This window comes from Peromyscus maniculatus, chromosome 4 (genome assembly GCF_049852395.1).
Source record: "Peromyscus maniculatus bairdii isolate BWxNUB_F1_BW_parent chromosome 4, HU_Pman_BW_mat_3.1, whole genome shotgun sequence".
In the NCBI taxonomy this organism is placed as follows: domain Eukaryota; kingdom Metazoa; phylum Chordata; class Mammalia; order Rodentia; family Cricetidae; genus Peromyscus; species Peromyscus maniculatus.
In genome coordinates, this window is record NC_134855.1 from 9,970,537 (window position 1) to 9,994,714 (window position 24,178).

At 54.5% G+C, this 24,178-nt stretch overlaps 3 protein-coding genes across 16 annotated transcripts in view; 1 reads left to right on the plus strand and 2 right to left on the minus strand.

The window, feature by feature from the left end:
* Positions 1-1,782, minus strand: part of Miga2 (mitoguardin 2) — a 29,452-nt gene extending 27,670 nt beyond the window's left edge. For 2 of the 4 annotated variants that reach the window (XM_006983418.4, XM_042274956.2), the window contains exon 1: positions 1,637-1,782. The gene's annotated coding sequence lies outside the window, so the exon portion shown is untranslated. Of the gene's footprint in view, positions 1-1,516 lie in introns of all 4 variants that reach the window. The other 2 variants (XM_042274954.2, XM_042274953.2) reach the window with 1 other exon arrangement.
* Positions 1,783-7,371: 5,589 nt separating this feature from the next.
* Positions 7,372-22,124, plus strand: Sh3glb2 (SH3 domain containing GRB2 like, endophilin B2). 5 transcript variants are annotated; one of them, XM_006983419.4, is made up of 12 exons: positions 7,372-7,516; positions 11,106-11,247; positions 11,846-11,974; positions 16,207-16,340; positions 16,534-16,626; positions 18,364-18,426; positions 19,876-19,899; positions 20,298-20,387; positions 20,570-20,670; positions 20,968-20,982; positions 21,095-21,335; positions 21,544-22,124. In XM_006983419.4, the coding sequence occupies exons 1-12, from the start codon at positions 7,454-7,456 to the stop codon at positions 21,649-21,651; spliced, it is 1,203 nt and encodes a 400-aa protein (XP_006983481.2). In that variant the 5' UTR covers positions 7,372-7,453; the 3' UTR covers positions 21,652-22,124. The 5 variants fall into 5 exon arrangements, with proteins under 5 accessions (XP_006983481.2, XP_076425116.1, XP_006983482.2 ...); XM_076569001.1 differs by lacking the exon at positions 20,968-20,982 and having other exon boundaries at positions 20,570-20,716; XM_006983420.4 differs by lacking the exon at positions 20,968-20,982.
* A 658-nt stretch (positions 22,125-22,782) lies between these two features.
* The window catches only part of Nup188 (nucleoporin 188), a 59,244-nt gene continuing 57,848 nt past the window's right edge, over positions 22,783-24,178 (minus strand). For all 7 annotated transcript variants that reach the window (XM_076568998.1, XM_076568999.1, XM_006983416.4 and 4 more), the window contains 4 exons: positions 23,975-24,106; positions 23,688-23,761; positions 23,457-23,586; positions 22,783-23,347 (listed from right to left, as the gene is read on the minus strand). In XM_076568998.1, coding sequence (XP_076425113.1) covers positions 23,171-23,347; positions 23,457-23,586; positions 23,688-23,761; positions 23,975-24,106 — 513 coding nt within the window. In that variant the 3' untranslated portion in view covers positions 22,783-23,170. The remainder of the gene's footprint in view (positions 23,348-23,456; positions 23,587-23,687; positions 23,762-23,974; positions 24,107-24,178) is intronic.

Genomic DNA, 24,178 nt, shown 5'->3' on the forward strand with positions numbered 1-24,178 from the left:
CCTTCTCTGAGTCTCCAAAACCCACCTCAGGGGCTCCCACTGCTCTATCCTGAGGCCAGATCAGTGGACTGATCACATATAACCGAGACTCAGGGTGCTCCTACTGCTATGATCAAGTTCAAGGGTGACTCCTGGGCTCTCCAGAGAAAGGAACATACAGACAGACCCTGTCTTCCTGGGATGGTGGCCAAAAGTCACTAGGCCAGCACAAGAGATGAAGAAGGAACAGCTTATCCTTGGTGAGTGGGGAGTGCACACAGCCCTATCAGGCTGGCCCTGAAGCTGGAGGGTGGGTGGAGCAGAGGGCGGAGGGCGGAGGGCGGAGGGCGGAGGGCGGAGGGCAGAGGGCAGAGGGCGGAGGGCAGAGGGCAGGCAAGCAGAGTGAGTAGGGCCAAAAACATTACCACACTGTCAAGGGCAGGAGACATTCTGCCTGGAGGTTGTGAGGCGAGCTACAATTCAGTCGCTCCTCTAAACCTCCAGCCTGGCCTAGCCTTGGTGGGAGACAAGGACATCGGATGACGAGGAGTCACTCACTCTTCTGTGCTTTCAACAGGCCAGTGCACTAGCTCTCTGTGACAAACTCTAAGTGCAGTTCTCTCAGGACTGTCAAGGGAACCATCATTTACCACAAGGATATACAAACCGAGGCCCCAAGGCTGTGGTAGAGCGACCTAGCTCCTGCCTGCTGCTTTGCCCATATCAAACCTGAAGGGCTTCAGGGTCTTGAACTTCTGAGAAAGCCACATGGAATTAGAAGTGAGCCTGCTCTAGGACCGAGGTGGAGGTGGGGGTGGAGGCCTGTCATGTCTGTAGGAGAGTCCAGTTAGTGCTGGCTGTGCCCATCAAGAGAAAGATCACTTCACAGAAAGGAAGGGTCCAGCTCAGCACCACCACATCCGATCTGCCTCTCACTTCTAATGCTGGCCCTGCCCGGGGAGCCAGCCGCCTCTTCTGCTCTGCATTCTTGAGCAGGCAGGGTGTCTGCTCCTCCACCATGGCACCTTAGGCCTGATATCCCGGCTGGCTTTCCATCCCAGGACCTCCTCTCTTGTGCAAGACAACCCTCCTAATGCCTCTGGCCTGAGCGTTCTCTCGTCCCACCTTGACCTACCTAGCTATGGTACCAGACCAGTCAGCCCTAAGCTACCTCATGTCCTGTCTTTCCCATCCTGGGACATCTCTGTGGGATCCCACGCAGCCTGATATTGGGCATCCCCAGAATGGACATCAGCAACATCCCAAGCTCCAGCACCTGCTCCATGCGGAGCCAGGGCAGAGACCTCCCTCTCTGGCCTCGACCTCCCCAGAACATCCTTGAGGTTCATCCGCACACAGCGCTGCCCACAGCCGGCACGCCTGCTCCTTCCAGGCCAGGAAGTACCCGCGACCCTGCTTGGATGCCCGCGGCGTTCCAGGCCCGGGAGTCTCCTCTCTGACCCAGCTGCCTTCTCGTTCCACCCCCGGAGCCAGGCATCCTCTCGCGCGCCTGGTCCCGGGGACCCACTCATCCCACCTTGGACACCTTAGCGGACAAGCTGGGCCGCGGACCCCTGCGTGGGCCGGGCTCCGTGCTCCGCCAGCCTCGCTCCTGACCCCTGCTCCGCTGCTCGCCCGCGCAGTGACCGCCACTCACCCGGGATCCCATCGCTGCGGAAGGGCAGCGTCTCCTTTCCCAGCCGCAACGCAACCAAACCAGGCGGCTGTGAGGCCGAGGGGGCGTGGCTTCGCCGCGGCCCGACTCTGCTAGGACCAACGAACGTCTCCAGATCGCTCCGCGCCGCCGTGGCTCTTGGCCAATGGGGCGGGCTACGTGAACACGTCGGCCCCGCCCCTCCCGTCCCCCGCCCCGCCCCCTAAGTGTGGTTGCGGTGTGGACATGGCCTCTTCTCTCTTCCGATTGGCCACCAGGATTAGATGGACACGGGAGAGTGGGGCGGGACCCCTCAAAAGGGCGGTGAAGCTGTGGCTGCTTGAGGCTTTCTGGGCGACTGCTGGTGTGTCCTTCACTAGCTTGCAAAGGCCGCGGGTTCAGGCTTCCCCGACACTCCCCTTCATCCCTTGCGGTCTCTTCCTTGTTCTGCACACCGGATCCCTGGCGTTGTTGTCGCTGGAATGGGTTCTGCTTACCTCTGCAGCCCCTTTTTTATTTGTTTTTTGGAAACAAGGGTTTCTAAAGGATCCATGCTTTGGAGACTGACAGATACCCGTCGTCCCTCCCCCCCCCCCCCAACCTTTTTTGTTTTGATTTGAATTTCTCTGAATTCTCTCTGTAGACCAGGCTGGCTTCAAACTCAAGAGATCTAACTGCCTCTGCCTCCCAAGTGCTGGAATCAAAGGTGTGTGCCACCGCCAACGGCCCCTATTTATTTGTTTTAAGAACATGGTTTCATGTAGTTTAGGCTGGCCTTGAACTCATTTTGTAGCTGAAGAAGTGTTTGAGTCTCCGGATCCTCTTGCCTACATCTCCAATGTACTGGGGTTACAGGTATGTGCCACCATGCAGTTTTATAGATGCTAGGGATGGAACTCTGGGCTTAACTCACTGTAGCCAGTGATGACCTTGAATTCTTTTTCGTTTGTTTGTTTTGTTTTGTTTTTTGAGACAGGGTTTCCCTGTGTAGCTTTGGCTGTCCTGGAACTCACTCTGTAGACCAGGCTGGCCTTGAACTCAGAGATCCAACTAGCTGCCTCTGTCTCTCAAGTGCTGGGATAAAGGTGTGCACCACTGCCCTGCTTGATCTTGAATTATTGATCCTCTTGCCTCCAATCTCCCAAAGTGCTGAGATTACACGTATGTAAAACATTGCCCAGCAACATCCAAATTCTCTGTAGTAAATATTTATTGTTTTAATATCAAGAAAGAAAATAGTGAACACTTTTGTAAAAAGGTGCATGTAGTGCCTGCATAGGCTAGAAGAGGCTGCCCCCACTCTCCAACTGGAGTTACAGCTGTTTGTGAGGCACCAAGGGGGTGCTGGAAATTGAACCCAGCTCTGTGCAAGAGCAATACACTGGACTTAACAGCTGAGCCATCTCTTTAGCCTCCAGTGACTGATCCTTTTTCAGTCAATGTGAGTTACTGAATGAAGGAATGAATATTTGTAAGTGGCTCTTACAGGACAGGGCTGGAGTCTCTCTAAATGGTCACTGTTGCCAGCTACAGAGAGATACTGGTAGGTAAGTGCACAATCAAGATGAACATAGTTTATGCAAGACAGTGAACACAGACACTCGGGCCTGTGGAGTACTTGTGGGTAGTGACAGCATTGGTAGAGATATCACAAGGAGTAAGCCACTGAACTGGTTAATGAAACTCCACATGCCTGGGCCCCACCTGCTTTTACAACACTACCCAGATGCCAGAACCAGTGCCAGGTGACTCAGGTTCACCCTGTACAGACAGAAGAACAAAACATGAAGGTACCAGCTGAGGAACAGTTCTGGGTGAAAGGCCAGATTTGCCAGGCTTGGTGGTGCATGCCTTCAATCCCAGCACTGGGAAATCAGAGGCAGGTAAATCTCTGTGAGTTCGAGGCCAGCTTTGTCTACATAGCAAGTTCCAGGCCAGCCAGAAAGATATAGTGAGACCCTGCCTCCAAAAAAAAGAAAAGGAAAGGAAGAAAAGACTCGAAGGTTGGAGAGAGAGCTCAGTAGAGAAAGCACCTGGTGCTTTTTCAAAAGACATAGGTTAGGCTTGGTTCCAGCACCTGCATCAGACAACTCACAGTGGTCTGGAACTCCAGTCTCGGAGGACCAGACACCCAATTCTGGCCACCTCAGGCATTGTGAAGAGGCCTAACATTAGTGCAGCCATGACAGGCTGCAAACTAATACTAGAACTAGGCCTCACCATTACAATAACCAGGAAAAGCCACAAACTGTACCTTGCAGGTGACGAATCAGACTTGAGACAAAAAAAAAAAAAAAAAAATACTAAATGCTCTAGAACATTAAAGATAGCTTACATAATCTGTATACAGATTGCCAATTTCCTTGCCGCAACGCCAGTACCAATCCCTGTCTGACAAAACTTCTGTTGCCCAACTCCTGTCCAATCAGGAATTCAACCCCCATCTGAATCTGGAACTCCCCTACCCATCCCATCCTTTACTCTTTAAAAACCCTGCCTCAAATGAGCTCTAGGCTCTCCCTGACCCAACTGCTGTGTCGGAACAGACAGAGAGCCCAAGCGTGAGCTTGCAATAAAGGTTCTTTGCTTTTGCATATGAACTCCAGACTCCTGGTGATCTCTGGAGGGGGCTCATGACTCAGCATAACAACTGCACACATGATACACAGGCAAACACGCAGGCAAAACACCCATAAACATAAAAGAATACTAAAAACTAATAAAAATAAACCCTTTTTAAAAGATGGAGCTTTGAATTAGTAGCAAGAGCAGATGGAGACATACCAAGCCCCGTTTCCCAAGCCACAGGGAAAGCAGTGGAGGCAGGAGTGTCCGCAGGACATACTCTTGCCTCCTGGGGGCTGTGAAGAACTGGATTCAAGGTCAGGGCACACCCAGTTTCTCCCCCTGGCAGAGGCACCAACTTAGCCCTGCCAAGGAGGATGTCTGTACTTTTCACACTCGGGGCTCCAGGCCTTGGCTTGAGAACCCTCTACCCTGTGAGCTCTCTTACACCCGCCCCTCACCCAGATGAAGAAACAAGGGGGCTTGTCCTTAGTTTAGGTGCCCTATAGTGTCACCAAAGTCAAGGGCAAAAGAGAGAAGCACTTTGGTCCATAGAAGCGGAGTCCCAGAGAAAGAGAAGATAGGGAATTGGGAGAGGGTCTCCCTGGACTAGAGCCGGGGTCAGGTGAGGAGAGTGACAGAGAGGAACAGTAGAGGGGTAGCAGAGGGACGCGGGGACACTGGAACCAGACAGACAAGGCTCATATCAGAGGCCTGTCACACAGCTGCAGGACAACAGCTAATCAGATGTCTGTCTGTTTTGTTGTGTTTTTGAGACAGGGTTTCTCTGTGTAGCCCTGGCTGTCCTGGAACTCAGTCTGTAGACCAGGCTGGCCTCAAACTCAGAGATTCATCTGACTCTGCCCAAGTACTAGGCTTAAACGTGTGTGCCACCACCACCCTGAAACTAATCAGATTTGACACATTTTAAAACTGCTAAAGAGCCAGACAGTGGTGTTGCATGCCTTTAATCCCAGCACTCAGGAGGCAAGGTAGGCAGATCTTTGTGAGTTCAAGGCTGACCAGATCTGTAGAGCTAGTTCCAGGACAGCCAGGGCTACACAGGGAAACCCTGTTTCAAAAACAAAAACAAACAAATAAATCCCCTATAGAGGACGACCTGGAATATTTGAATTGTAAGCAGAAAATCCGAAGATGAGGGAGGTGATGGTAAGTGAGCTGATTTCATTATTCCACGGGTAAACACACACTCACCTGTCATTCTGTACAGGCTGCATACACAGTGTGGGGCTGGGAGTGGCAACCCTTGACTGTAATTCCAACTGGAAGGTGCAAAGTCCAAGGCCATCTTTGACTGTATATTATTATTATTTTTTTTTAAGATTTATTTATTTATTATGTATACAGCATGTATGACTGCAGGCCAGAAGAGGGCACCAGATCTCATTACAGGTGGTTGTGAGCCACCATGTGGTTGCTGGGAATTGAACTCAGGACCTCTGGAAGAGCCATCAGTGCTCTTAGCCTCTGAGCCATCTCTCCAGCCCCTGACTGTATATTATTTTTAAGACCAGGCCTAGGCTGCATGAGATCTTGAAACAAACAAAACAACAAAAAACAAAAGAAAAAAAAAAAAAACCGAAAAACCAAACCAAACCAACAACAAAAAGCCAAGCAGGCAGAGTGTCTCAGCCCTTAAGAGCAACCACTGCTCTTCCTCAGGACCAGAGTTCGGTTCCTAGACTGGCCGCTCCACTTCCTTTAATTCCAGCTCCAGGAGATCTGACTCCCTCTTTTGGTCTCCATGGGTGGCCTACACTTGTGACACATGTTCACATCTACATAAACAACAACAACATAAAAATCTTAAAAGGAGGGAAGAGCTGGAGAGATGACTCGGCAGTTAAGAGCACTGGCTGCTCTTCAGAGGTCCTGGGTTTCCGGGACCATTCGTTCCCAGTGTCCACGTGATGGCACACGTGTCTCTGTAACTCCAGTCCCAGGGCTCCAACACCCTCTTCTGACCTCTCTGGGCACTGCACACACAGGGCGCATAGCACATAAAGGCAAAATACCCACACACATAAATAAATAAGAAATAAACATGGCGGGGGCGGGAGAAATGCCTCAGCAGGTAATGGAGCTTGAGAGGAAGAAGAGAAATGACTCCAGGAAGTTCTTCTCTGACCTCCACACACGTGCTGCGGCTTCCTTGTGTCCTCCATCTCCCTCCCTCCCTCTCTGTCTCTCTCTCTGTCTCTCTGTCTCTCTCTCTCTCTCTCTCTCTCTCTCTCTCTCTCTCTCTCTCACACACACACACACACACACACACATACACACACACACACACACACACATAAAATTTAAAAGCAAAAACAGGTTTGGGAAGATGGCTCCATGGGTAAAGAACTTACTGTGCAATCTTGAGAACACAAGTGAAAGAAGCCATGTAAAATCCCGGAACCGGCCCCGGGGTCCCCCAATGGCCAGTGAGAAGGGAGGCAGAGAACAGAGGATCCTTGGAATGTCATGGGCCAGACCAATACCTGAGGTTACCCTCTGCTGTACATGTATGCTCCATGCCTCATGTTTGCAAGTGCTCATGTGTAAATGTACACACAGACATACAACCACACACAGAGAAAAAAATATTAAAAACGAGAAACAAAACCAAATCGGGCAGAAGTGGTGACTCATGCCTTTAATCAGGTGGATCTTTTTTGTTGCTGTTTTTGAAACAGATGTTCTCCGTGTAGCTCTGGCTGTCCTGGAACTCACGCTGTAGACCAAGCTGGCTTCAGATTCAGAGATCTGCCTGCCCCTGCCTCCCGAGTGCTGGCAGGCAGGTGGATCCTTGTCAGTTTCTGTGAACTGGAGGCCAGCCTGACCTACACAAGGAGTTCTAGGCCAGTTGGGGCCTAGAGAGACCCTGTTTCAAACAAATAAATCCCCAGATATTTAAAAAACAAAAATTTGCTCAAAATACTACCAAGATGATGAACTGTATATAGGTAAAGTGTGCGTCTGCTTTATTAAATGTCCATTAGAGCGAGGGGCCGGCTGTGGCGGAAGGCGGCCGGCAGGTGGCAGCAGCGCTCCCAGCAAAGCTCCTCCCCACCTGGCCCCGCCCCGGCCCGCTTGGCCCCGCCCCGGGCTCCACTGGTCCTCTTCCGCGCGCGCGCAGAGGGCGGGCGCTGGCAGCAGGTGGGCGGGGTGCGGGCCGGGTGGCGAGGCGGGGCGGGGGGCTGCCGGCTGCGCTGGGGCCGGCGCGGCTGCCCTGCGTACGGGCGCGCCATGGACTTCAACATGAAGAAGCTGGCGTCGGACGCGGGCATCTTCTTCACCCGGGCGGTGCAGGTGAGGCCTGGCGCGACGCCACTCGTGGGGCCCCGGATGTGGAGCGCGCCCCGAGCACCCTGCAGCGGGAGCCCCTTCCCTGCTGCTGCTGCGGCGGCGGCGGCGGCGGTGCGCGCTGGGGGCAGCTCGGCCCCCTGCTCCCCTGTCCCTGAGCTGCCCAGGGGAGCTCCCAGCGGGGTCAGCGCAGCTCCCTGATGGCATGGGGTTGCGGCCTGAGCTCCGGTGCCTGGGCGCCCAGCAGTGCCGGTTTGCACTGACAGGTTTGCCCACTGCCCTGGCGCCTGCACAACTCGGGAGATGAATGACCACTGACTGGGTGGTTCCTGCTTCCCTACCCTAGCCCAGCGAGCCCTGGCTGACAGGCCCAGGGCTGCACAGAAACGTACTAATCCCTTCTGCGGACCTCAGTCTCCCTACCCGTGCAATGGGCAGGTTGGTGCTGCGGTTCCACTCAGTCCCTTTCACACGCTTGGATGATCAGGCCGGAAGCCAGGAGTAATTTCCTTTCTGTTCTGCGGGAGGCCTGTTTCCTTTTACTTCCCAGGCCTAAAGGATGGCGAGAAGGCTAGGATCTGGCTGGGTGCCCTCTTTGGGTTCTGTCCAGGCCGGTAATGCTGATATTGGAACAAATCCTAAACATTTGGGATCAGAAAGAGAAACTGAGGCGAACTGATGTCATAGTGAAGGGCTGGAGTCAGATATGGATGTGAATGCTTCTCTTGTGACCTTGGGGGCAGGGATTTACCTCACTGGGCCTCCGTCTGAGCAATGGGATGAGTGGACCTCTTTGCTGGGATGGCTGTAACTGCGGTCACCACGGTTAAAGCGCACCTGTGCAGCGTGTGACCTTGTACAGTCATCTCGGTCTTACTGTGCCTTTCTGTGAAGCAGGTATAAGGCTCAGGTTGGAGGCCCTGTCTGCTCCAAGGGTGGGTGTGGGATTTCTGGGGCTTCTGTGCCCCTGGGCTGGCCCATCTCTGTACCCCAGGAACAGGTTCTGTATGCTGCCCTTGTGGGTACTTGTTGGCTCTGCTGGGCACAGCCCCCACCCCCTCAGGGGCCCATGTGGCCATGTTTACTAGAAAGCGAAGGGTTCCCAGGAGACTTAGTGTCCCAGTGAGGATTGCTGTTCCCATTCCCAGTTCCAAGCTTGGTGGGCAAACCCCAGCCCTAGAGAGGATGCTGGGCCCTCAGAGCTCCAGTCTCTGCAGGAGGGGGAAATCCTGTCCCGGCGTTGGCATGGTAACCACACTATCTCACACATCTGGGAAGAACCTGATCTACTGGGTCCTGCCACCTGACCTGGCCAGGCCCACAGAAAGGCTTGGGGGTAGTGGTGGCCTGGGCTTCCTGGCCTCGCTCTGCCTGATGGAGGCTGGCCCACAGGGTCACTCACTCACACTTGAGCCGGAGCCAGTGCCCAGGCCCAGGCTGGGGTGGAGGAGGGAGCTGAGCATGTTATAAATAGAGGCTTTCTGTGCGCCACACACCCACCCTCCTGCTGATGCCATCTTGCTGGGAACTGCCTTGGACTGGTTCAGGCGTGATCCCCTTCCCCTTCGCAGGAGAGAGACTAGGTAACAGAGGAGGAAGGCGCCTGCAGTGTGACCCAGAGAGGCAGAGAGGCGTCTGCCATGGGAGTCATCAGGCAAGATGGAGGGATTCTTAATTACCAGTGTGTGGACAGCTCCTATGGGTCAGTGTTACTGTGCCGGGCACCGGGACATGCAGAGTAAGCACACAGCCCCGTGTGGACCAGGGACAGTGTTAAGGGCCTCGCCCCACCCCCAGCCCAAAGGGAACAAGGCCTCCCCAACTTGAAACCTAAGGGCAGGGTCTCTTCTACAAGAGTGAATTTTGGGGTGGTGTCCCTCACCAAGGGCCCCAGAGTTGGGTCTGAAACATCAGTCAGAGCCTGTGAAGCGGGTGCGGGTGGCAGAGCGGGCCCCATCAGGGCTGGGAGAGGGGGGAGCCTGCCGGGCACAGCACGTTAGAATAATACGGCTAACTCGCCCGTGGGTGGCTGTGGTAGCCGCTCCTCTGATACTTAGCAGTGATCACAGTACTAGCATCTGCAGGGGCCTCATCCTCATCGAGGCCAGGCAGGTCGCAATGGGGAAGGCCGGATGCCCAGGGACTCGGGAGAGCCCCGTGTGTAAGTGTGGGAACCAGAATGAGGCAGCATCCCTACACGCCCGGTGATACCACTGGGAGACTTTATAAGTTATAGCACCAGGTAATACTACCCCAGGGCTGGGCATGGCTCAGCAGGAGAGTCCAGGATCGTTGAAGTCCCAGGTTCCATACCCAGTATTTCCAAAAAGAAAACTGTTAAGCCCATACTTTATGCTGGCCCGATACTGTGTGAGGTGGGTTTTTGTCATTTTCCAGGGAGAAACTGAGGCCCAGGGAGATGCTGCTGCCTCTCTGAGCCCTTTCCCCAATTGGAAATTGGGGGTAACAGCAGGGCCACAGAGGCAGGGGCTGTGGAGACAGGGCTGAGCTGGAACGGGCAGCCGAGGGAGGAGGCTTTAATGCAGGGAGAAGCCCAAGGCTGCTGCATAATTGATGGCTGGAGAGACCTGGTGGCTCCTGGGCTCAGCCTAGATGATTCATCACAGGCAGTGGCTCTGCAGCGCTCCAGCCCCCCAGACCCGTCGGCCTCAGTGGATCTGTCTGTGCAATGGGAAGCCTGAGTGCCCCAAGCTGCACAACCATAGTCCTTATTCCTTATACCTGTAGCAGATTTGACCTTGTGCTGTTGAATGATGACCTTGGACAAGCCTGGTCACCTGGCTGGAAAAAGCTTATGCTTGGGGATATCTGTTCCTGGACTTTTCTAGATTAGATGGTGAGGACGCGGACCAGTTTCTGATTATTCCTAGGTGGCCTACATGGCTCCAGCCAGCTCTGACTGGGGACCCATGTGACCTCCCTGGTCCTGGGTACACCCAGCAGCTGGCTCGGATGGGCTGGCCATGTTCTCTGTTTACCACACCCAGAAGCCAAACTCTTGGCCAGCTTCCCGCCCACACTCGCTCCCTGGACATGCTGCCCATTGGCTCCCGCAGAAGCAGTGTGGACACTTCACGCTGGGCACAGACTCAGTTGCCAGCCCCTCCTCTCTGGCCCACTGCCTTCCCATCTGACCCTGTGTAGCCTGTGAGGAACATTCTCACTCTCTGTTTTTGGGGGAGACTGAGGCCCAGAGAGCAAAGCCCCTTTCCCAGTGGCACACAGCTCAACAGGAGTAGAGCTGTCCCTTTGATTCCAGAACCCGAATTCTTGCTGGAGTCTCATGGAGTCCCCTGGTAACTTGGAGCCTTGCTCTGGGCCCCACCTCTTCCCTAAGGACTTGCTACCAAGTTCTTTCCCTCAGCCCTGGTGGCCGCCGCCTCAGGGCTCGTACTCACTGGGAACATACCTGCTTTTGTGGAGAGAGGGACCGGGGGGGGGGCTGCTGTGGGGCTTCCAGGAGCCATGAATCCAACTCACCCAACCCCCTCACCCTAGAAAGAGGCAACCAAGACCCAGGGTGGGTTGTAATAGGCCACCCTCCAAAGGTTTTTCCCCTGCCGCTTCCTTCCAGTTCACAGAGGAGAAATTCGGCCAAGCGGAGAAGACTGAGCTTGATGCTCACTTTGAAAACCTCCTGGCTCGGGCAGACAGCACCAAGAACTGGACAGAGCGGATCCTGAGGCAGACGGAGGTCCTGCTGCAGCCCAACCCCAGTGAGTGGGTGCGGGGCAAGAGGCAGGTGGGCACCCGGCCCAGCTCAGGGCCGTGGGTGCAGGGCTCCAAAGGCCCTCTGAGCGGAGGGAAGGCCAGGCTGCACACAGGAGCTGAAAGCCTGGGCTGAAGTACAGGTGGGAAAAGGGGACAGGCAAATGACAAACGCCAGCCGGGGCTCCCGGCCAGAGATGGGAGAGGGCTGACCAAAGTCATACGGAGGAGCTGATTCCAGAAGACCTGGGAGCAGAAGGCTGGCTTGGAGGCAACCTGCATGTCATCTGTAAACCTGCAGTGTCCCTGAAGTGTCCCAAGAGGCCCGGGGACCAAGGCTGGGGGTCGCTCAAACATGTTAGACACTGTAAATCCTGCTCACATAGGGGAGGCATGGGAGGCGCTGACTTCATGCGGTGGGACCGACCCCACTCATTGCTCCAGGTCTTTGAGCTTCCTCTCTGGTCTCACAGGGTGGGGCGGGCGGAGGAGATGGGTCTGGACGTCTTCGGTAGGGATGCTGGGTGGGTGGGTGGGAGGCTGGCCAAGGTCTGCTCTGTCACTGAGGCTGTCCTCTCTGGTGGCTCTGGCTGCTGTCCCCTCCAGGTGCTCGTGTGGAAGAGTTCCTCTATGAGAAGCTGGACAGAAAGGTGCCCTCGAGGGTCACCAATGGGGAGCTGCTGGCTCAGTACATGGCGGAAGCGGCCAGCGAGCTGGGGCCCGGCACCCCCTATGGTGAGCAGACCACAGAGCCAGGGCCGGAGTGAGGGGCACTGCCCTAGCCTCCTAAGTCCCCCTCCCCGCCTCCCTTCTCCCTCTTGTTTTGGACTAGGTTTCGCTGTTGAAGGCTGGCCTTAAAATCACAGAGCTCCTCCTGGCTTTGTACCCTGAATGCTGGGATTGAGGGTGTAGCCCTCAGGCCACCTCCCTCCTGTTTAGAAATTGCAGAGATAACCTGAGTTCATTATGAATGTAAGCTCTCCCAGAATGTAGATGAGAGTAAAGGAACAAAGGCTGTCCTAACCGGTTTAGGTGTAGGTGTGTGTGTGGGGGTGGGGGTATGGTATGTGTATGAGTGTGTGCTATGTATATAGTATGTGGGTGTGGGTGTGTATATGTGTGTGTGGTGTGAGTATGTATGGTGATGAATGTGTGTATGTGGTGTGGTATTTGTATGGTATGTGCTGTGTGTGTGTGTGTGTGTGTGTGTGTGTGTGTGTGTGTATGTGTCTGTGGAATGTAGTGTGGTATGTGTGTATGTATCTGTATACATGGTGTATGTGGTGTGTGTGTATGTGTGTTGTTTCTGTGGTGCTGGAGTTGGGACCTGGGGCCCTGTGTATGCTTGGCAAGCACCCTACCACTGACCTACACCCCAGCCCTAGGTTGTGTGTGCGCAGGTAGGTGCACATACGTGAATGTGGGGCCCAGAGGTCCAACCTTAGGCATCTTTCACCCTGTTTTAGGAGGCAAGGTCTCCCACTAGGACTTGGTGCTCGCTGTCTGGTTAGGCTGGGCTGGCCGGCCGGCAAGCCTGTGGACATGCCTTGTGTCTCCTTCCTGAGCACTGCCATTCCAGTGCCCTGCTATGTATGTGTGTTCTGGGGATTGATCTCAGGTCCTCACGCTTGAGCAGTCTCCCCAGCCCCGATATGTGCTTTTTGGTGGGGTCTTCGGAACCCTGCAACCTGACTTCTTAAAAAGTTACTTATTTTTATGTGATGGGTGTTTGGCCTGCATATATGTATTGTGCCACCTGTGTGGTGGAAGAGGACGTCAGATCTCCTGGAGCTGGAATTACAGGCCGTGTGAACTTCCTGACATGGGTGCTGGGAACTGCACGCTGGTCCTCTGGAAGAGCATCCAGTGACCTTAACTGCTGAGCCATCTCCCCAGCTCCTAATTAGCCAGTGTCTTGCAGATTTGCCGTCATGCTGCCATGCCTTCTCATTCTCTCTTCCTTCATTTCTGAATTTTTTTGAGATATACCTTGTATGCCATGGAATATTACCTGGTTTATGTTATATACCCCCCAGTGACTTTAGAGTTGTACAAACATCTCCATAGACCAGTTAAAAAAATCCCTCTATCTCATCCAAAAGTCTCCCCTTTATATAGTCAGTCCTGGTTCCCAGCTCAGGCTGTCAATAACTTGGTTTTGGTCTGTCTTTCACTGCTCCTGCCCCCTGCTCACCCCGTTAGGAAACTGCCCGGCTGGGGATCTGGCTCAGTTAGTTGGTGAGGCCTGTAGCTTGCTCTCCAGTACCACATAAACCTGGTACTGTGGCAAAGAGAAAGAGAAATCGCCAAAGTTTTTTTCCAAGTGGCTTTTTATACCCCAGTAGCAGGAAACTTGATCTTCGGCTGTCTGGATTTTAAAGCTCCTGGCTTTTTCATGACTCCTCATGCTGTGGTGACCCCAACCATAACATTATTTTTGTCCCTACAAAATAAAAAAATAATAAAAATAAAACTGTAGTTTTGCTATTGTTGTGAGCCATAACGTAGTCTGTGTCTCCCTATGGTATTAGACGACCCTATGACAGGGTTATTCGAGGCACCTCAGGTTGAGAACCACTGGCCTAGCATATGAGCCGTCTGGGGACTGTTGTGTGTTCAGGTAACAGGATCTCATGTCATGTGTTGCAGGGTGCAGCACTGTTCAGGAAGGGTGACTGCTGATGGTGTCCGCTGTGTTCTCGCTGCCTCTCCCTCTGGTCATTGAGAAAGAGCATGGAGCTTTCAAGCTGTCTTCTTCACTGTCTGTTTCTCTCTGTCGTTTGTCAGTGTGGGGTGTATAGTTTAGAGCCCCATTAGGTCCATATGTTTATCTTTCTGATGGACTGGTGTGTGTGTGTGTGCGCGTGCGTGTGCGTGTGTGTGCGTGCGTGTGTGTCCCTGTGTGTGTGTGCGTGTGTGTCTCCCTGTGCGTGTGTAGGCCAGAAGTCAATTTCGGATGTCTTCCTCCACTGCTCTCTCACTGAACCTGTAGCTTATTTATTCCCTACACCTGCTGGCCATTGCACGTTAGGGATCCACCTGTCTCCGCTGCCATCTGTAACAAAGGTATAGATGCCTTTGCATGCCACTGACTTTTATGTAAGTGCTGGGGACTGAATCAAGTCCCCATGATTGTTCAGCAGTCATTGGGTGATCCCCAGTCCAGGATTGACTGTGTTGCCCCATCCCACTGATGAGTTTGTATTCTCACCACTTGAGAGGCTGAGTATGGAAATCATCTAAGACCAGAAGCTTGAGATCAGCCTGGCCAACAGAGTAACGCTCCATCTCAAAAACAAAAGTTAAAATGCTATTCGTTGTCCTTAGTCAAACTTTTTGCCCGGAAGTCCATTTTGTCTGATAACTGTATGGCTACTTAGCTCTAATGCCAGCATTTGCATAGTTTATTTTTTTGCCCTTTTCTTCTTAACCAGTTTATTATCATAAAATCTCAAGCATGGCTCTAATCAATGGCATTCAGTATAGACAATATTTAGATAGTTTTAAAAAAATATCTGATAGTCATTGCCTTTTTATTAGAGTGCTTAATCCATTTACATTTAATGTAATAATTGATGTAGATAGTTTTTTTTTCATTTAGGTCTTGGGTAATTTTTCTTGTCTTTCTTTACTGCTTCCTTTATTTTTTTATTTTTATTTATTTATTTAGTTAGTTTGTTTGTTTGTTTTTCAGACAGGGTTTCTCTGTGTAATAGCACTGGCTGTCCCAGAATTTGCTTTGTAGACCAGGCTGACCTCAAACTCACAGAGATCCACCTGCCTCTGCCTCCCAAGTGCTGGAATTACCATGCCCCACTCTGCCTCCTTTTATATTATAGGTATTTTCTATATATTTTCTTCTCCTCCTCCTCTTCCTTCTCCTCCTCCTTCATCATCATCTTCTTCATCTTCTTTTGTACTGAGTTTTTAAATCCTGGGCCTGTGTGTGCTCAGCAAGTACTCTACCGCTGAGCTATATCCCAGATCCCTATTCTCCCCCGCCCCCCCTTTTTTTAAAAAAACAATGTCTTACAATTTGCTCAGAATGGCCTCTAACTCTGGACCGTCCAGTCTCAGCCTCCTAGCAGATGAGATTATGGGCCTGCACACCATTCCCAGCTTACTCGTCTTATTTCAAGCTAGCTCCTAAGAAGCTGTCCCAGAGTCAGTACATGTCAGCCAATATTGGTCAGTGGTTGTTTTTAAATATCTTCAGCTAGACTGTCGGTGTGTATGTGAACTGGGGAACTCGTCTAAAGGTGGAGTAGTTGACAACGCTAGCGTTTGCCTCGTGGGTACACGGCTTCCTGTTCAGCCCAGGTGGGAAGTGGCCCGTGTGCTCTCCAGCCTGTCTCAGACATGCCACCGGTGTGCTTGCCGGGAGGTATTCCAGATGTACTCCGGTTGAAATCTGGCCGGGGTGGCGCTCTTTCCACCAGGCCTCCAGCGACCGGCTGCCCTTGGCCTTGGCCGGTGACTTGCCAGTGCTTTGGCTGCTGCTGTCAGTAATGTCCCCAGGGCCTGTGCGTCCCTCCTGTCAGCCTCACCAGCAGCTACCCAGGGCAGTGCCGTGTCACCGGGCAGAGAGCCACCGACCCCAGGATGATACATACCCTTCATTGTTCTTACTGGGGTCCAGTGGTTGTTCTTCAGAAAATGTTTCTCCATTTTTGTGGCTTTGATCAATTTCCAGACTCTGGAAGTTGAAGTCCTTGACTTCTGGGGGAGAAGTCCTTTTTTGTCAAACTCCTTTTTCTCATCCTGGCACTCCCAGTCTTTTGGTTTTTCTTGAGATGCTCATCCCCTGCCTGCTAGGCCCCGGGAGCCACTGTCCATCCTTTTAGGGCTGCAGTGCTTCATGGTGGATGTCAGCACATCTGTCTGTCCCACACTTGCCTGGCAGACCTCCTGAGGGCACAGCCGCTTGAGTCCTTCCCCTCCCTCACACTACAACTCTGTCTTCCTAGGGAAGACACTCCTCAAGGTGTCAGAAGCTGAAAAACGCCTGGGAGCCGCAGAGCGGGATTTCATTCACACCGCCTCCCTCAGCTTCCTCACGCCCTTGCGCAACTTCCTGGAAGGGGACTGGAAAACAATTTCGGTGAGGGGTCTGGGACCACTCCTCTGAGCTCTGCGCACAGGTTGTCACCCCAGTCAGGGAACCCGGACCTCTCCAGAGGTGGTTCCTACGGGCCGGGTGACCAAGAATGACTGTTCGTTTCTGGGTCTCAGTTTCCCAGGGGTCTCTGGCCAGCTCTGGGCTGGTCTCACTGTTCCTGTCGCCCACCCTGCAGAAGGAGAGGCGGCTGCTGCAGAACCGACGTCTTGACCTGGACGCCTGCAAAGCACGGCTGAAGAAGGCCAAGGCAGCAGAAGCCAAAGCCACGGTAAGTGCCCCGCCCCCAATGGGGTACGCAAGGGACCTGGTGTTTGCCATGCTCTTCCTCCCTGGCTGGGGCTAGACTGTGCTGACTGGTCAGGTCATGGTTTCTGTCCCCACCCCAGGGAATCCTGGTGGCTCTAGGGCAGACATTTATGAGGTAGGCAGGCTCACAGTGCCTTGAACTGGGCTGAGCACTCTGCAAATCTCTTAGGCATCAGATGGAATTCTTGCATGCCTCTCCTGCCTCCGTGGATGCTCAGCCTGCCCTGTCTGGACATGGCTCCCCCACTAACTCTCCACCTGCTGCTTGAACATGGGTACGCTGTGCCCTGTGCTTAGGCTCCCCGAGGCTGAAGGCTGTGGAGAGCACTAGAGCTGGCCAGCCACCAAACCCCATGCAGGGCCTGTCTGAGGAGCAGAGCCTGGGGTATCCTGCTCCTCCTTCCCCCCACAGCCTGCTGGGGCCTGCTCACCCAGGCAGGCCAGGCTGAGCTGATTTGACAGGGCTAGGACAGGAAGGCTGGGCACTGTCTGTCATGCAGGCTGCTCAGGGGTGTAAGGACCTAACAGCCACCTCAGGTCCTGAGAGACTTCTAGGCCCAAGGCACGTTAGGAAACTCCTCTGTGCTTCTCAGACTCGTAGCTCAGGAAAGGTGGGCCAGACCAGGAGAGCCTGGCGGCTCCCCACTGTGTTCTCCCTACAGCATGGTCAGTGTGGTCGCTGGGGCCTACACTGCCTCCGGCAAGAGGCAGAGCCAGGTCCCAAGTCAACCAGGTGTGCAGGGCATACATGTGAAGAGAATGACCCGTGGCTGTTGGGATCACTTGTCAATCACCTGGCAGAACAGTCCCACACCGTTACTTCTGTCTTTTCCTAGTCAACTGCAGAGTGACTGCTTCTCCCCTTGGGGCCCGTGAACCAAGTGAGCAGGAGCAGTGTCCCTAGGGACTCACGCTCAGCAGCTCACTCCTGGGCACACATGTGCCACCCTGGACTCCCGAGTGTCCTTCCAGTCCTTCCATGCCCACCTCGCGCCGGGCTGGCTCTGCCTGCTTTCGCTTGCTGTGGACTTAACTAACTCTCTGTTTTTGTTCCTCTCCGTTCTGCTGTGGGTAACTTGGCTCAGTGTGAGGGAGATGTGAGTATACCTGTCCCATGTGCTGTGCTGCTTCTGATTCACCTGTCCTGTCCCAAGGCCCAGTGTTGGGGCCAACCCAGGGCACCCCTTAGGCTTTGCAATTGGCTGGCCTCTATGCAGCGTCTCTGGTTTGTGGGGATGCAGGCATCAAGGCCTGTGAGGCAGCTTCTTGCAAATGTCAAAAGCCTGTCACTCTGTCCATCCATGCATCCATCGATCTTATCTCCTCTTGGGAGGGATCTGGCCTCAACAGAAGAGGCAGAGACAGTGTGGTGACATTCTGAGCTGGAAAGCTGTGGTGGGGAGGGCTGTGGATCTGAGACCCCAAAGAGGGGCAGGCCCAGCCTGTGGCTTCCTGGGGCTCTCGGCACCTCTGTCCACTGGGTCTTCCTGTTGGACCCACTGAGGCCCTACGCCTGTCACCTCTCCAGATGGTTGGAGTGGGCAGCGGGTCTGTGTCGTATCTGTCTGTGTCCTCCTGTCCCTGGGGCCAGGGTTTCTTGCGTCTCCGTATATGGGAGACTCCGGGGCCACCTCCTGGCCTCAACACCGGCCCTGGCCCACGGTGACCCCCCTCCCCCATGAACTCTGTTCCCCGCCAGACGGTGCCTGACTTTCAGGAGACTAGACCTCGTAATTACATTCTCTCGGCCAGCGCCTCCGCGGTAAGCACCCTTCCCACCATGCCCCGCCCCACACTGGCCGCCTCTGCCCACAGCTCCCGGCACTGGCCCTGTCAGTGCAGGAGCCGAAGCCAGCAGGTGAGGCAAAGGGCCCTGCTCCTGTGGCAGGTTGCCTTGAGAGGCTGGGGGGCAACTCAGAACAGGGAAGTGACAACTTCACCTGCCCCAGCCCGGCCCAGCAGGCAGGCTAGCCGGCTTCTTCCTATTCAAGGTAGAAGATGTTTTGTCCAGCTGCACAGAGCCACTCCATGACCTTAGGACAGCACACTGTACCACCTCGAGGGAACCTGAGGGGCTTTCCAGTCTGTGCTCTCCTACTAGGGGACACTGGGGCTAGGGAGGAGGCTGTCTGGGCTGACTTCCTGTCTCAGACTACTAGAGAACTGATTGCCTTAGCGCCATTGTAGCTCACAAGCTAGATGGCCCGGGAAACACCTGGAAAGCAGGCGAGGGCAGCTGGAGGAGCAGGTGGAGGCGAGATGAGGGGGGAGGCAGGCGAGGCTGCCACAGTAGCCTGGTTAGTTGTACTGACTGTGTGGGCTAGGCCAGCCACACGCCTCCATTCCTATGGCAGGCTCTCTCCTTGTCCCGAGTGACACCATCCTGCACCAGCCACCGGGCCCTCTGCTCCCGTTTCGAGCATGCACTGTGTGATTTGTGCTCTCCATCATTCCATGGCTGGCAGCTGTCTTTGAGATGTCAACTGTTGTTCATGCTCAGGCCCGTTAGATGGCCCTCCAACATGGCACATGACGAGGGTGCTCCCCTGTGGGCTGTGCACTCTGCTGGCCCAGTTCAGCAGTCCCTCCATGTGTCAGTGTTATCTTAGGCCACATTTCCACAAGTGTCCATAAATTGTGTCGCCTAAGTCACAATGGGGGGAGGGGGTGTCTTTCTTCCCTAGACTCTGGATGACACTTCCCGCTCCCCTCCCTGGGCCGAGTTGAAGGAGAAACATCCCGGAGGGTGGAGGCTGCCCTGTTTTTTTCTTTTGCCACTGGCCCCCAGTGTGACTCTGGCCCGAGGCTGCCTTCCTTTGCCGGAGGACAGAAAGGTTCAGTGACTGGCCCAGGGTCACTTGTCCTGTCCTGCCTCCGAGCAGGAGTCAGGGTGGGGTGGGGACATTTGGTCTCTAAGACCCACGTAGAGTTGGGGGCTGTAGGAAAAGTACAAGCGAGACTGCCCAGCTGGCTGGCCCTGCATGCAGCATGCTAGATGGGATGTGGTGTCATTTCCCTGCCCTTAAAGTGAACCTCACTCCAGCCTCAGCTCCTGATTGGGCTGGAGTAGGCTGTGCAGGATAGGGTGGACAGAGGTTGGGTCCTTGGGAGCTGGGGCAGGCACAGGCTCTGGCATCTGGCTGTCCCTCCCCCGCACTGACGATGCCCACCTTCCCTTCCCTGCTCCCTGGTGCTGGTGTGGTCTCCACAGCTTTGGAATGATGAAGTAGACAAGGTGAGTTGGGGCCTAGGGGACTTGGGAGACAAGGGCTGCTGCTGTAGATGGGGGGGGGGGTGTCTGAGGCTCTGGACTCTGCCTTACGCTCATTAGGGTTCTGGCAGGGATACCAAATCCCCCTCTGGGAGATGGTTGCTCTGCAGCACATTAGGTCCTGAGAGGCATCTTCTGATAGATCCCATCCTGTCGGGTGGTGGAGGGTCTGTCACTGAAGCTACCCACAGACCTCAAGTTGGCTCTGGCTTCTCTGGATGTCAGTTCCAGGTGCAAAGCCAGGCATCTATGTTCCTAGAGGGCAGTGATATTATGCTCAGTGGGCCTCGGGGCACAGGGAAGGCTGGTGCAAGGGATGATCTAGGATGGAGGCTGCTCTCGTTACCGCCTGTCCCACTTAGGCTGAGCAAGAGCTTCGAGTGGCCCAGACAGAGTTTGACCGGCAGGCAGAAGTGACTCGTCTCCTGCTGGAGGGCATCAGCAGCACCCATGTGAGTCCTGCATTTGTGTCCTGCTGGGTCCTTGCCGCAAGCAGGGGCCACAGAGCCAACCCACAGACTGGGCACCCCATCCTCACTCAGTGGTGCCTGGAGTATGGTCTGGCAGGGGACGGGATGGGGATGGCCTATGCTGAGGCCAGAGGCTAGATGAAGCCCCAACCTCTTCCTTCCAGGTGAACCACCTCCGCTGCCTCCATGAATTTGTCAAGTCTCAGACAACCTACTATGCACAATGCTACCGCCACATGCTGGATCTGCAGAAACAACTAGGCAGGTGTGGCTGGACCCAGGTCTCTGAGGCCCCCTATCTCCTAGACCCAGTGAGTGGCCCAATGCTTCTGGCCAAGGGCCTTCTCTTCAGAGCTCAGAAAACCCCACAACACATGAGATTGGACTAGAGGCTCTGCCTAGAACCCCACCTGGGTACCTCGTGTGGTGAGCCCCTGGGGGCTACCATCAACGACCAGAGTCCCCCGGGACTCCCAACAGTTTCTAGTGTTTGGGCTGGAGTTGGGCACAGGCAAGCAGGTGACATCATCTCAGCTTCCTTTGTTTCTCTCTGTGCTGCCAGCTCCCAGGGCACCATGTAAGTTATTGGGGGGTAGGGCCTCCTTGTGTATAATGGATGTGGTGTGTCTTGTGGAGTATGTGGGAGTCTCAGGTTAGCACTGGCTGCTGAGACAAGCTCCTCTCTCTAGATTTCCAGGCACCTTTGTGGGCACTACAGAACCTGCCTCCCCCCCACTGAGCAGCACCTCACCCACCACCACTGCAGCCACCATGTCTGTGGCACCCACAGGGGCTGGCTTGGCCCCTCCAGAAGAGACAGCACTCTGCCTAGAGGAGGTGGCTCCCCCAGCCAGTGGGACCCGCAAGGCCCGGGTGCTCTACGACTACGAGGCAGCTGACAGCAGTGAGCTGGCCCTGCTAGCTGACGAGGTGGGTCTAGGGTCCTAAGCGGGGAGGAGGGGAGGGCAGGCAAGAGCTGGACAGGAGCTACCAGACAAGAGGCCGGGAACGCTGGGTCTACACAACCCTGGCCATTCTCTTGGTGGTGGTGGTGGGGGGGGGAGTTGTTTGCGCCTGCTTAGCCCTGGGGCCGTCCCACCCATTCCCAGGGCACAAGTTCCTTCTCTGCTCCCCACAGCTCATCACTGTCTACAGCCTGCCTGGCATGGACCCTGACTGGCTCATCGGGGAGAGAGGCAACAAGAAGGGCAAGGTCCCTGTTACCTACTTGGAACTTCTCAGCTAAGCAGCCCCTTCCAGGCCCGCCACTTACCTTGTCTGCTGGTGACAAAGCTGTTTAGGACAGGGGACCTAACCCTGTTCTGGCTGTGGCCCTGCCATCCAGCTAGGAAGGACCCTATACGACAGAATGTCTCCAGGCCCCTCTGCTAGCCCTGCTTCTGACCTGCATCCCTGCACACTCCAGGCTTCCCAGCTCCCTTAAGGCAGGAGGATACTACACTTGGTACCATGATGTGCAGGGAATGCTCTCGGCGTGAGAAGAACACCTGCCTTCTAGCTGTGGAAGGCTGAGGGGAAAGCAGCGAACAGGCAGGGCTAACAGTCAGGGACTGGACAGTCTGGTGGGAGACCAGAAGGTCGGCCAGAGCGGCAGCGCCGAGGGCTGCCCTCCCTCTTCCCTCACAGCTCTGGCTGGGTGCAGTTTCTAAATGGCATTCTGTCTGCTTGCTCTCTGGCAAATAAATCCTTTGTGTGCAAGTTGCCTGGGCTCTTGTCAGGGTCTCAGAGCGCATGAGCCGCCCTGAAAGCGTGATGGTTAGACTTCAGTGATCTCCCTTTCTCTGGGGAGGGTTTGCATGGATCCATATCACAAGCTTCTTCCCAGACTGCAGACCAGAGGAAAAAGTCCATACAACTTCCCAATCCCCAGGGTTCCATGCCTGTGCCTAAGGGAAACCTCCAAATTTGGACCCGCTGGACTGCAGTGGCCTGCCTGCCTGCCAGGAGGAATGCTTCAGTAGCCAATTGCTGTGGGCTCAGCCTGGAGCTATAAGGGACAAGAGCTCAGTCACCTACCTCTTCAGGGTACTACAGTTTACAAGTGGCAGGCAGGCACTTAAGCCTACACCAGCCTGATTCTAGCCATGTTTCATTTTAAATGGTCCCGGAGGACAAGCTGGGGCTTCACCTGGGAAAGAGCGATCAACAGGTTATACAAGTGTTATACAAGGTTATACAAGTATTCTGGTACAAGTGCTAAGGAGACCCAGACTCTCCCTTGCCTGCCTGTTCTGGCAGTCTACCCAGGACTAAATCGACAGGTACGAGGACGTCAGCCATCAACAGCAGTCTTGCCATCTCCAGGCTACCCTGTCTGGGGCTTCTGAGAGCTGCCGCATGACCCATGCTCTGAAGGCCCAGTCTATAAACAGTACTTTAATATTTGTATAAATAGACCACAGTATTACCAAAAACAAAAACAAAAAACCCTGGAAGAATAGATCATGGGAAATCTTCACTGCACACAGGCCTGTCCTGTGCTGCCAGCACCCAGGGCCTCCCTGGCTGGTGACCTGCCACGGGAATGCTCGAAGGAAAAGGGCCACCTTGCGGGTGTTGTAAAGAGCTTGAGCACCCAGACCCTCAGCTCCCTGCCCATGCTGTTGACCTCTTGATCTATTACAAAAATAATGTCAGCGGTGGGCGGGAAGAGGGCGAAGAGAGCGGCTGCTCTGTGGTGGCAGCACCCTCTGCCCGGGCTGCAGTGCAGGTTGGCAGGGAGCAGCAGATAGCACGTCACTCCCCTATCTCTGCACATGCCGGACAAAGGCTTGCACAAGCTGGATCAGAGGTTCCTGAGACTCTGGGCTGGCTTTGGAGAGAGAGGTGGCTTTGCCCTGTGGCGAGGGCAGGACTCCAGCAGCAGGGGAGCTGGGGGTTCCCCTTCTGAAGTATCGTGAGAGGCTGGAAAGCAGCGTGCTCTACAAGAAAAGCAGCAGCTTAGTACTGAGGTCCAGGACCACTGTTCCTGACCCTAAAGGACAGGCAGCACCCAAAGAGCTTTCCCCGCTGGCCAGCCCACATCCATACCAGCTCTGAGCTCAGCTCCTGCTTCATCCGCTGCTTGTCCCGGGGGTGCACAGCCGGATCCCTGAGGTAGCGTACTGCCTGGGAGATGAGCAGGTAGAAGCAGTTCTCCATGGTGAACATCAGGAGGGACCTGGAGAGGCAGGTGTGAGCATACCTCCCGAGCACAGCTGAACCGCAGCCCAGAGGACAGCCACACACACCTGCCCCAGGCCCTTAAGACTCAGGTCTTACTTCAACGTCCGGGTTCCTTCTGCTTGTGTACTGAGTCCCACAGCCTGGGTAAGGGATTCCTTTTTCTTGTCCAGCTGGAGGAACAGAAGCAAGCAATACAAAAACTAACCGTAAAAGTGGCCAGTTCAGGTCTCACATACCAGTTTCCCTGGTACCTCACAGGGTACAAATGGGAACTCCTAACATGCCTCTGTAGGGAGAGGTCTAGGCTCCAGGGACTGGATATGTCTCCTATACTCAAAGTGACAGACCAAGTGGAAAGTTATGGGGTTTGGAGGGTGGCCTACCTCTCCAAGCATGTTGAGGGCCACATTCACTGTGGCCAAGAGGGTTCCAAAGGAGGGGGCCACTTCAGAGTCAAAAGTGGGAGTGGTGAAACTTAGGGCAAATAGGAAGTTGTATTCAGCGAGATCCAGCGACTGAAAGACAGAAAACAGCACTCTGGTACTTGCTGGGAGCTCTCTGGTGTACAGCAGAGTGTACTGCAGAGC